Source organism: Lonchura striata, chromosome 1, assembly GCF_050655825.1.
Source record: "Lonchura striata isolate lonStrDom1 chromosome 1, ASM5065582v1, whole genome shotgun sequence".
Lineage (NCBI taxonomy): Eukaryota > Metazoa > Chordata > Aves > Passeriformes > Estrildidae > Lonchura > Lonchura striata.
The window spans coordinates 73125269-73137518 of NC_140703.1; the positions used below are offsets into that span (position 1 = coordinate 73125269).

At 46.1% G+C, this 12250-nt stretch overlaps 1 protein-coding gene across 5 annotated transcripts in view; it reads left to right on the top strand.

Moving 5' to 3' along the window:
• The first annotated feature begins 1886 nt into the window (after nt 1-1886).
• The window catches only part of ZDHHC20 (zDHHC palmitoyltransferase 20), a 49249-nt gene continuing 38885 nt past the window's right edge, over nt 1887-12250 (top strand). Inside the window, exon 1 of one of the 5 annotated variants that reach the window (XM_021539978.4) lies at nt 1887-2110. In XM_021539978.4, the coding sequence (XP_021395653.1) occupies nt 1993-2110 (118 nt within the window). In that variant the 5' untranslated portion in view covers nt 1887-1992. Of the gene's footprint in view, nt 2111-2550; nt 4493-12250 lie in introns of those variants that run through there. The other 4 variants (XM_021539980.4, XM_085580500.1, XM_021539981.4 and 1 more) reach the window with 4 other exon arrangements.

Here is a 12250-nt window from a genome sequence, read left to right on the forward strand (position 1 = left end):
TCTTGCAACCTCGATGATTCTGTGAACAGGCAAGGCCATAGCAACTGCCCCTGTCCTGTCAAGGCAATCTCACTGCTGCTGTCTACCAGCAGATCCAGGGGCTCAGAGGAACTACATGTCACCAGCCCCCCTGTCCTGTTCTGTCCAAGCCTTCTTTCAGGGCACTCTTCTGAGCAGTTCCAGCCTCACCCCTCATGGATACTGTCTGTACCCTATGGGTGGGATGCTGTCTGTTTCCTATGGATGCTGTCTGTTCCCTATGGGTGCTGTCTGTTCCCTATGGATGGGATGCTGTCTGTTCCCTATGGGTGCCGTCTGTTCCCTATGGATGGAGTGCTGTCTGTTCCCTATGGATGGGATGCCGTCTGTTCCCTGTGGATGGGATGCTGTCTGTTCCCTGTGGGTGGGGTGCCGTCTGTTCCCTATGGATGGGGTGCCGTCTGTTCCCTATGGATGGGATGCTGTCTGTTCCCTATGGATGGGGTGCCGTCTGTTCCCTATGGATGGGATGCTGTCTGTTCCCTGTGGGTGGGGTGCCGTCTGTTCCCTATGGATGGGGTGCCGTCTGTTCCCTATGGATGGGATGCTGTCTGTTCCCTGTGGGTGGGGTGCCGTCTGTTCCCTATGGATGGGGTGCCGTCTGTTCCCTATGGGTGCCGTCTGTTCCCTGTGGGTGGGGTGCCGTCTGTTCCCTATGGGTGCCGTCTGTTCCCTATGGATACTCTGTTCCGTGTCCCTCGGCTCGGGCGGTCCCTCTTTCCGCCGCCAGGTGGCGCCGGAGCGCCGCGGGAGCCGCCTGGGGCCGGGGACGCGCTCCTGGCGCGCGCACCCTCTGGCTCGGCAGGGATACAGGGATACGGGGAATTTTGCCGTGACGCGGACCGTTCCGACCCCGGCATCCCACCCACAGCAATGCCGGAGTAAGGCTAAAGGCTTCAGGCGCTCCGGAGGCTGGGCCTCGCAAGGCAGCGCCGGCGGCAGTGCCCGCCCGAGGCCGCGGTGCGGCCGCAGCTGTCAGGCGCTCGCCCCGCTCGGGAAAAGCCGGTGAAACCAAGAGCAGTGAGTCATTTGCAAGTTCCCTTTGCGGCACCCAACAGGCTCTTCGAGCGGTGGAGGTGCTGGGCAGGCAGCAGCCCGGCAGAGCCCGGGCACGACTACCCGGAGCTGCCCCACCGCCTTCCTGCCCGACACCGACCCGCCCGGCCAGCACCGCGGAAAAGAGCCAACCCTGGAGGTTTGAGACCAGGTTTTATGGCTGGAGGAGGATCTCGCCGGTGCAATGGCGAAGGATGCATCGGGAAGAATGTGGCCAGCAGGTCAAGGGAGAGGGTCCTCCCCCACGACTCAGCGCCTTTGAGGCCACATCTGGAGTGCTGTGTCCTCAGCACAAGAAAGACAAGTTGCTACTGGAGAGGGTCCAGTGGAGGACCACAAGGATAATTAAGGATGTGGAGCACCTCTCCAACTCCGGGAGTTGGACCTGTTTAGTCTCTGGAATGCATATAAATATCTCCAAGGCAGGTGCCAAGGGGGTGGTGCCAGGCTCCTTTCAGTGGTGCCCAGAGACAGGACGAGGAGCAATAGCCATAAACTAAAACACAAGTTCCACCTCAACATGAGGAAGAACTTTCCTTGGAGGGTGGGCAGAGCAGAGGAACAGGCTGCCCTGGCAGATCATTGAGTCTTCCTCTCTGGAGAGCTTCCAAACCCACCTGAGCGCGTTCCTGTGTCACCTGCTCTAGGTGGCCGTGCTTTGGCGAGGGAGGCTGGATCGGGCGCTCTCCAGAGGTCCCTTCCACCCCTGGCCGCGCTGCGCTCCAGCGAGGCGTTCGGCGCCCCGCGAAGGGGGCGGTGGCGGCGCTGGGGCCGCCCCTCTCCGCGCACTGCGGCCCGCCCAGGGCCCGCCCGGGGCCGCTCCGCAGCGGCGGCCGGAGCTGCAGCCGCCGCCCGCCCGCCGCAGCGCCGGCGCTGCCGCCGTGCCCGCCAGGGAAGATGGCGCCGTCCCACGTCCTCAAGTGTTGCCAGAAGGTGCTGGCCTGGGTGCCCGTGGCCTTCATCGCCCTGGTCGTGGCCTGGTCCTACTACGCCTACGTGGTGGAGCTGTGTGTGTGTGAGTGGAGCGGGAGGGTCGCGGCGCGGGAGCTGCGGGGCGGGCGGGCAGGACCCTCCGCGGCCGCCCCTCCCCTGCGCCCCGGGGGCTCGCTGCCCCCTGCGCCCCGGGGGCTCGCTGCCCCCTGCGCCCCGGGGGCTCGCTGCCCCCTGCGCCCCGGGGCTCGCTGCCCCCCCAGGGCTCGCTGCCCCCTGCGCCCCGAGGGCTCGCTGCCCCCCCAGGGCTCGCTGCCCCCTGCGCCCCGAGGGCTCGCTGCCCCCCCAGGGCTCGCTGCCCCCTGCGCCCCGAGGGCTCGCTGCCCCCTGCGCCCCGAGGGCTCGCTGCCCCCTGCGCCCCGGGGCTCGCTGCCCCCTGCGCCCCGAGGGCTCGCTGCCCCCCCAGGGCTCGCTGCCCCCTGCGCCCCGAGGGCTTTCGCTCGGGCGGCGGAGGAGACCCTGCCTCGGGCTCCCTCCCTCCGGCCGGGCTTACCTGTTGTCCGCCGCCCTCAGGTGCCTCGTGGCGGCGGGGTCCGGCCTGGGGCCGCCCGTGGAGACGCGAGGAGCGGGTTCAGCGGGGAGGAGGAGGCCCGGGGTGCTTCATCTGGGGACAGGGACATCTCGAGAACTCAGCCCCTCGTGTCTCCTCGTGAGGAGTTTCCCCTCTGTTTTACTGTTGTTCATCCATCTGATGTATCAAATAACTCCTTAAGGGTGTACAGGAGGTTCCCCTTCCTCCTTTTCATTCAGAAGCCCGGTGCCATTGAAGCATTACGAGGCTGGAAACATCCAACTTAAGCGGGCTGGGGACAGGATTTAAGTCTTACGGGGTTTTGTCAGGCCGTATCCAGGCTGTCTGGACGAGGATTCGTCTTTACATAAATCTGACTTGCAGCCGATGTCAGTCAGGTATTTTCCCTTTGCTGTCTTCAGGAGGCAAGTTCTGCTCAGGAGAATATTGGCTTTCCCTGGGCAGGGTAAATGGAGGGGAACTGTGATGTGCAGTATTCATCAGCATTGCTGAAACTTGGATAGCAAAACTAAGGAACGGGTTGCTGAGCATTTGGTGTGTTTAAGTAAGGAAGCTGAAATGGGGAAGAACCTCGAAAGTGCTAAGAACTATTCTAAGCTACATATAGGTCTGTCTAATATCTGTAGGTCATGGTACTACTTATTTGTGTAAAGTACATGCTTTGATATCCCTAGCTAGAAAAGAAATGTTTGCATGTGTTTTGTATCTGGGTAAACTGGTATAGACAGCCTTCCATTAGCAATAATCAGTTCATTTTTTTCTGTGATGACTTAGTATTTTGGATAACTTTTCTGTATGCTGATGTTATTTCACAGCCTTCTGTATTTGGATATCTAGACCAGAACATGAACCACTGGCACAAATGTTATTTAAACTGTAAATAGCAGACACACAGCTGTAAAATAATGTTTGTTGACGTACTACATGAAATGTTGACGTGAGATAGTTGCAAATATATCTGTGTATCCAAACTTGCCAAATTACTACTGTTCAGTTGTCTATGTGAATAAATAGGTTTTCTGGGAAATCATGCTTTAAACATTTGAAAATAAATTTGGGTCATTCTACTGGAGGTCTGGGTGGCTGTAACAGTAGTCCTGAAAGGGGCTGTGTGAGGTTATAGACTCACATTTTACAAGTTTTCTGTACCCACTGCAGTCTAATTAGTATGACAAAAGGCAGATTAGGGCTATTTTTAAACAAAGAACAAAAACTCAGGGATTAAGAGGCTTGCCCAGGGTCGAACAGGTGGTCTCTGCTTGAACTGGGAACAGAGCCTCAAGCTCTGAGTCCCAGATTTGTGTCTTTGATCACAGAGTGGGTCAGGACTAGATGCTGGTGAATGATTTGTCTATCATGATCATAGAGAAGCTGCAAAGAGCTCTTCTGAGTTTATTAAGATTTTGTTTGTGTGAAAATTATTGAGAAGATTGGCTCCCGTTGATGCAAAAACTTCTGCGTCTCTGGTTTCTAGAAGACTGGCACTTTTTGCTCTTAATGTCTGTGCATACAGGCTTTTAAGAAAAAGCATCATTTAATAAGCAAAATATTTACTGATTTCTGTTGCTGTCACTGAATTTTTCAGTTGTCACATGTCTAAATCATGCTTGATGACCAAGGATTTTATCTGTCTTGTGAGTTTTTTCTGTTGTGAGTTTGGAGGTTTTTGGCTTTTGTTGTTTATTTTTTATCTGTTGAATTTTGTTTACTCTCTCGAGAAAAAGTCATCTCACCAAGGGAGAGGAAAGATTTTGTGTTTGGGTCTTTTTGACATTGTGGGTTTTTTCCTTTGCATGTTTTCACTCTGCGGTTGAGTTCAAACCAGGATTGAGAGGACTTAGAGCAAAATACAGGATTTTCTGTTTGTCTTGGCAGGTATGTTTTCTTTCTGCTGGTGCTCCCTGTGTTCTGTTTGTTTTGGGAAGGACAGCACTGCGTACTACGAAGAGGAGCAAGGATGTGCCTCCAGCACACAGCTAATGAATGAGGGCCACACTGGCCTTTGCTGATGCTCACATGGGGCGGGTGCAGAAGCGGGGCTTATGGCTTTGGTGAGAGGCTGATCTGTGCCTTGTAAAGGAAAGAGAGATGGAAGAAGAGAAGCTTTAGAAAGGATGAGACACAATAGAAAAATTCGAGTAAATCTGGGTAAAAGAAACTGAAACCCCACAGACATCAGTGTTTTTTCAAAGTTTTTTCTTAAAAAAAAAATCAGTAACTGTTTAGATGTGATGCTAACAAGGAAACAGGAAGAGGGAAAGCCTGTATTCCTCCAATTATTACTTCTTCCTGGTTTGGTTTTCTTTCCTTGTAGTCCTTGGTCATTTATTAAAGGTTGAACATATATTCCGTTGAATATATACATATATATATAGTAGATCAAGTGGGAAGCCAGACTTAGTGTAGTATCATAAAGGAGATGGTAAAGTTGGGGCTGCTTCTTTTGTCACCTCACCCTTTTGCTTTCAGTTTTGCTTCTCTGTGCTTTGTGGCCCCACGCTCCTCTGATGGGGTGCTCACATATTGCTCAATGTCTTTGGGTGTCTGATGGACTCGGGCTTCTCTGTAATTCACTCCTAGTATGTATTTACTGGGTTATGCCTCTTCTATAACCCTAAATTATGTCACTTAGACACTGGCTGTGAACAATGGGGAGACTGGTGTGGATGAGATGAAAGGAGACTCATCAGCTTGTCTGTTGTTTTCCTCCCATGGGAACTGCCAGGATCATTCTGTCTCTCTGAAGATACTGGGCACTGGCTTGTTTAGACCACTATTGCTGTGTAGTTGTGATCCATCAAGTAAATTAGCTTTTAAGCTAATTGGAAAGGTGAAAACAGCCAATGTAACTTGAGGGAATGTCACTGTAGTGTAAAAATTCAGTGAATATGTATAACTGAAGGAACTACAAAAGACTCGAGGCAGGTCTCAGGCGGCTTTTTTAAATGCTTTGAAGTAGAAAAATCTGACTGAACACTTTCTTACTAGACTATTTCTTCTTTTCACACATAACTTGCCCAGAGCTCTGCTTGCAAGAAAACACACCTAGCAATACATAAAGGATGTTGTGAAATAGCTTTTTGCTAGTTTGAAATCATTTCATGTGTTCCTTTGTGTTATCAAAACATGTTTTGCTTTTAACATTGCTTTTGTAAACAATGGCTATATTATGCTGATGCTGAATTGGACTGATTGTGTTTGCTTACCACATCCCTCAGATGCTCAGAAAGAGTGAAGCGCTTCTTTCGTGGTTCGCTTTCATTTATGGCTGGCTTGGATCTTATTATCTATCACAAACATTTTTGTAGGCGGTGGGCTGTCATGCGGACTGGTTAGAGGGTGGTCACAAAACACTGTTTTTCCACATGTAGTTTGTGGGTGAAGTCAGCTCGTTTCTTACAAGCAACCCTTTTGCTAAAACACTTGAAGACTTTTGTAGTGCAGCCTTGCACTGGGAAAAAGAGGAGTAAGTTAACTTTGGGTTATCTGCAGCCCCTAACTAAGTGTTGTGACTGGTGTTATTAAAAAGAAAAAAAAAACTAAAAATCCTGATCGGGTTAGCTTTTTATTTCTATACTGAAGACTACATTTTCTCAAAATCGCAGTCCTGACTCTTCTCCTGAGCCAGGAATTTTCAGGACAATGACTTTTTTATATATTTCATAGGCTTGTGAATGGATGAGTGTTTTCATGCCTCGGGGTCTGCAAAGTATGGAAAACTCTGATTTTGAAAGCTATGGGAGAAACTTGTGTATTCTTTGCATGGCATCTAGTTGCAGAAGGTTTGCTTTTTTCTCATACAGTGTAATATCTAGGGTGTCTAAAATCCTGGCAAATGAAGCAGTCTGTAATTTAGAATGCATACCTTTGTGTTAGTAATACAAATTATACTCCTTGCTGTTGCAGGAGACTGCAATGTCTCTTGTCAGTAGGGAGCTAGCTCTGATTTCCCCAAAGTACAGCCCTTATGAGAAGCACATGGTGATCCCTCCTAACGCTCCCTATCTGAAGAGTCTGTTGCATAAACAGAGAGAAGGTAATTCCATCTGCCTCCTCCAAAAGAAATTTCTACTGAAAATGCTAATGCAGTATCTTGCAAGCAATGGCAAGGTGATACCACCAGCAGTTCTGATTTCCAACTACAGAAAAAGCTGAAGTATCGGCACTGAGGTGCAATATTTGCATGTTAAACATGTAAAAGGCATTCCTGTAGGAAAAGAGAGTTACCTGTCAAGAAAAGGAAAGCAAATTGAACAAGTTAGATCATTAGTTAGTTAACTATATTTACATGCCTCTCGTGAATTTAAAAATACAGAAATTGAACCACTCTGCATACACTTAATTTTGTTGTAATCTCTCAGCATAAGCATGCATATAATCATCTTAAATGAGAACCTTTTATGTTATTATAAATAAGTAGCATTCCTGTTGAAGTGCTCAGACTGGATACAGATTATTGGAAAACTAAATGCTCAGCTGAGGAGAAATATTATCTTCTATGGTGCCTTGCACTAGTTTATAGGGACAGGTGGATATGTGTCTTTTATATGAAAATGCAATCTGCTCTCTTGGCAGTTCTCTAATGAAAAAATTGTTCCAAGTGCCTGATTTCTTGAGGAGTTACCTTGTATCTGCTCTCTCTTCTGTCATCAGAAGGACTCCATCCCTCTTCTCCCTCCCAGCCCTCTATCTGCAGTGCCTGCCCCAGCCCCTGCATCCGCTAACCATTCTTGACAGCTCTGCAGCAGTTGGCATCTTTCCTTGATCCCTAATTACCATTTGGTCAAAAAGAAGTGTGGTGCACTGACCAGTTTGGTGTTGCTTAGCTTGCTCAGGGGACTAGGCAGAAAATGAGCAGCTGAGCTCAGAGCAGCTCTCTGCCAACAGGGAGTTTGGGCTTGTCTCTTCTGCTGTCCAACAGCTTTAATGAAACTTAGTGGTCCCTACTTTGTGTGAGACCTACCCTGAGCCTCAGCACCTGTCTGAAACTGGTCTGTGGGCAGGATGGTTTTGGAGTAGGGAAGAGAAGGGGCTTAAGGAAAGCAAGGAGCTAAGTGGCTGAGCTAAAGCAGGAGCTCTTCCTGTGGTTTTACTTTCTTGTAGCCATGATCACTCATTGCTGCAGTGCTTCCTGATTGCCTTCTAGATGTGATGTGGAGCATAAAGCTTTTCTCCTAGGGCGTGGATAGCATGGGTATTTAATATTATGGAAAATAAAGTCTCTCAAATTTTCCTCTGGTAACAGCAGTAGGAGATTTCTGTATGCCTCTAGAGTTAGAACAGTGATCTAAATGTCACTTTCATTTTTAATCAGGGGTTTTATGTTCCTTCGTCACTTACGAGTCTCTGTTTTCCTACAAGATGCTATGGATAAAAGGACCAGAATTTCAAGCATATATGTTCAGTAGCCATTACTTTGAGGTCATTGACCCTCTATATACAGTGTATTTTAGGTTCTTCTGTCTGTTGAAATTTCAACAATTAAAACTTTGTTCTCTACTGAGTTATATTTTTATGAGTTAATGTAATATGCTTTTCATAATCAAAGAATTTACAGCATTAAAATATAGGTCTCAGAGCTGAGTTCTTGTATACCTGTGCTAGTTGAAATGCTTGGATGGCACTGGACCTGCTTTTACTCTTGGAACTTGATACTGTGATGGAAAATGGGAGCAAGATAGATTCTAATTGTCTACCTAAAATTGTGCCTGTAAATGCTGAGGGTTCATGCCGTTCATTTTTCACCCATTCAGTGCATCGCTTTGTTAAACAGTGTCCTACAACTGTAAGAGTTTATGCTGGTTTAACATGTACTTTTCTTACAAGTGTTACAAACTGTAACAGCTTTTATGGAGTTTTGATCTCAGTCATTAACTTCTTCCAGCTGTTGCATAATCTTCCTGTAGTAGGATGAGAATCCATTTTTTTTTCTCATTAGAATTTATAAATGTAACAGAAACATTCAGGAAGTAAGTACAGACCACTTTTTTTTTTGTGTAAGCTAAATCTCCACCGACGTGTGATTCAGGGATAAAAGAGATAATGATATTGCAACAATTTCATTTGTTCTTTTAGCTGCTTCCCCAATATTTACCGCCTTCTGCTGTCACTAAACTGTTTTCTGTGGGATGTGCTTAACTCCTTCTGTCCCACATCAAGAAACAAACAAGCCAGATTTTCCCGACTTTTCTACTTTCCTTCCTCCCCACAATCTTCAGTGGAATACCTAATCTTTGACCGTCTTCCCTTATCTGTGTTAGAAGTCAAGTTCCCCCACTCTGCAGCATTTCAAGCCGCTGCTTTTCCTTTTTTCTCAAAAGACCAAATGGCTCATCTGTTCCTTTTTCATCTTTTCTTCTGACTCTTGAAATTGTCTTGTGAGATTGTCAAAGGCAAGCAGATCACAAGAGCAGCATGCTTTGCCTTTGCAGTTTCTGCAGCAGTCTCTCTGGTGCTGTAGATGGTGCAGCATTGTCTTAAATGTGAAGCATGGAACCACTTCAATCATATGATCTACAGAGAGAGGGTTTCAAAGCAGCATTCTTTTGTTTGTGGTATTTCACTTGTGCATCTCGATGTGTGTTTTTCTCCAGTGTGGGGAATTTTTATGCAGCTCTTGTGGAGTGCTAAGCGCAGAGAGAGGTGTTTGGGGTTTGGTTTTTTCTTTTTTAAACCGTTTTGTGACCAAAAAAAATTAGAGCTTGAAGAAATTAATCTAGAATTATGCAAGATGCCAGTGCAGAGAGAATGAACCAATGTTTAGATTAAATATAAATAACCTTGAAAGAAACAGACGCTATTTGTTTGAGGAGACCTAAACACAGTTATTGTATAAGCTGGTTTGTAGTTGTGTGTGGTGGACATAAAACTTATGTCAAGTGCCTCATCTACTCACTTGTCATGGGTGTGACTGCAGAGAACCTGTTACTGTATCATTCTTCATGACAAGTAGTCATTGCTTTTAGCTTTGTCAAGTTTGGCTTTAGTAAAAGAGACAAAGGACGTGTATTTCCACATTTTGCTTTGTGATTGACAGAACAATTTCACATGTTGGTTTGCGACCTTCAGATTTACCTGGAACATTGCAAAGGAGCCCAGACTTGGAAGAGAGCTCTTGGAGCAGTTTGATTTCTGTTCTATTTTGAAAAATCCTACGTGACTAACACTCAAGTGGGTTTTTTTGCAGTATCTGAAAAAGGATGCAAGGTATGCACAGGATTTTTGTGGGTCTGTTTTATGTATGTATATTTTTATCTATTTAATCTGCTGCTCCTTAAGTTTCATGTTGGGGGGTTTAAATAATTGTGTTTTTTAAAAGTTTGGCTTCAGCTTTGTAACTGCTTACAGAGATATTATGGCTGTGTTCTGTGGTAGATGCCTGCTGAGATGAAGCTAAAGCAGCAAGCGGTGCAGAGAGTAGGCTTGAACTTCTGTAATAATTAATAATTTAGACAAATCATAAATTTTGGCAATTGAAAGCTTAAAGACCATTGAGTACTAGGTTCAGTTCTGTTTTCTCTTTTGTGTGGCTATTTTCTGTTAACATCCTCAAAGTTTAAATATGCTGTGTTTCTCACTACTTCCCACAGTTGCAGAACCCTATTGCCAAGTTAAGAGTGGAAGTGGGAATCTGTTTGTGAGCAGAAACAATTATCTGGGAGAGCTTTTTGGCACATGCAGGGCCTCAGGAGCTGTGCTTCCATGCCTCAGAATTTGTGACAGTGCTCTCCTCTTGCTGCATGCCTTCTCTGGAGTTTTTAGTCAAGCAGATGCACACCCTGCCCCCATCCCAAATGATGTCTTTGTGTGTATCCTCTCAGGAGACAACAGGTTTAAGGATCTGGGCCAACTCACAACTAGTTGTAGGTCTTTAGAAGCAACCACTCTCCTGATCTAACTTCCTCCAACTCACTGTGGTCGCTGACTTTTGTGTTAAAATCAGCAGCAGTCGTTTCTTGGACATCACAAACACTAGTTCCCACCAGAGTGCCCCGCTCCGACTACTTCATCTCCAACCAAGGATCTTCTTGCAACTGTGTTACTACGGTGGGCAGTAGCCTAGCAAGGTGACAGAAGTTAATTCTCTCAGTAGGAACCATGCATGCATCAAGCCCTGCTTGTTTCTTGTTAGGCAGCCTGCCAGCCCTGCTTTTCCCTGGGAGCCCTAATGCATCTCTGAGGAGCAGTAGGCAGAACTGTTCTCCCCTTGGCACTCATTGAATTAGGATTTACAGTATTTCAGTTAACGTTCTTGGAGTCCTGACTTTATACTTTCCAAGAATATGTGATGAGCTGTCAGCAGGCAGGTGAGCTCTGAGGATTTTTTTAGTTTTATTTATTTGCTGGAAGCAACAGTTACTGAATGAGAGCTCTTGGATGATAGGCTCTGCTCTTTTGTATGCTTGCCTCTCTCTGTTAGCTCTGGACTACCATCAAATATTTAGTCTAGATGTTCTAGAGTATCCAAAAACCCCTTTGCAGTGGCTCGTACAGTCTTTTTGCTGACACTTTTTCATATTCCTAAGCAATCTGGTAATTAAATGAGACCTGGTGCAACAAAATGGTGTCCTTCTGACCTTGGCCTCAATCCAAAACTTTCTGTCCTTTTATTACCAGTGGTTTTTTTCCCTCTGTAGCACCTGGATATTTTTTTATGTTCCTGGGGAGTTGTTCTTATTTCTTCCTTTTTGCAAAGAAACTAGAGAATGTAGATTTAGCTAGTCAAGCTTTGTCTTGGGATGTCTCAGTCTAAGTAAGGTTTAATGTATGACATTTTGTTTTATGAAAGGAACAAGCAGCAAAGCCTCCAGCATCAAAAGATGGCAGCATTTATTATCAATCAACTTGATATGCCATATATGAACTGATTCCCTAAATCACCATGAGAAGTTTTTGAACCTTTGTTTATTCCATAAATAGTTTTATAATTTAAAAAATACTAAATATTTATTAGTATCTACAAGTCCAGTTTGTTGAAGACAGGAGTTCCCCATCACTACTCTCCCACAACTAATATACTTGTTTTAAAATGACAGGTTTTTCAATATAAAACTTCCTTAAAGGGCTGAGTCCAGGAGCTTGGCTTATTAATATCTTGATAGGAATCCATGTAGATTCCATTACTGGCTGCTCTGGTGTCAATGTACTGCTGGCTGAAAATTAGCTCTTATCATAGGCAGTTCTATATTTAACCCCAGGTGGCAAATACCAGTCAAACCTGACCAACATTGCAAACTTAAAGCTTCTCTTAGGGAATCTAGTGATATAATGCATGAGAGGAGGTCAGTCTGATGGGCAGTTTGATTTCTTCCATTACTCAGTGAACCTGGTGACAGCAAAATCCTCCTCTCAGAAAAAAGAGTGCCTAATACTTTGTAAGGAGATTTACACGGAGATCTTTATCCACAGAGTTTTGCAAGGAGATTTTATCCTCACATTTCAGGGAACACTTGTTGCAAGCTGGGCCAGTAAGTAAGCAAGGAAACTGATTTTGGAAGAGTCTGAAGGCAAACATGAAAAAGGTGCCTGATTAGCAAAGCAGGTCCTTCCTGACTGCTGACCATTCTCGCTGCTGAGTGAGGGTTCAGGTCTGCAGGTCACAGCAGCTGTGACTAGAATTTTTGTTCTCCATGA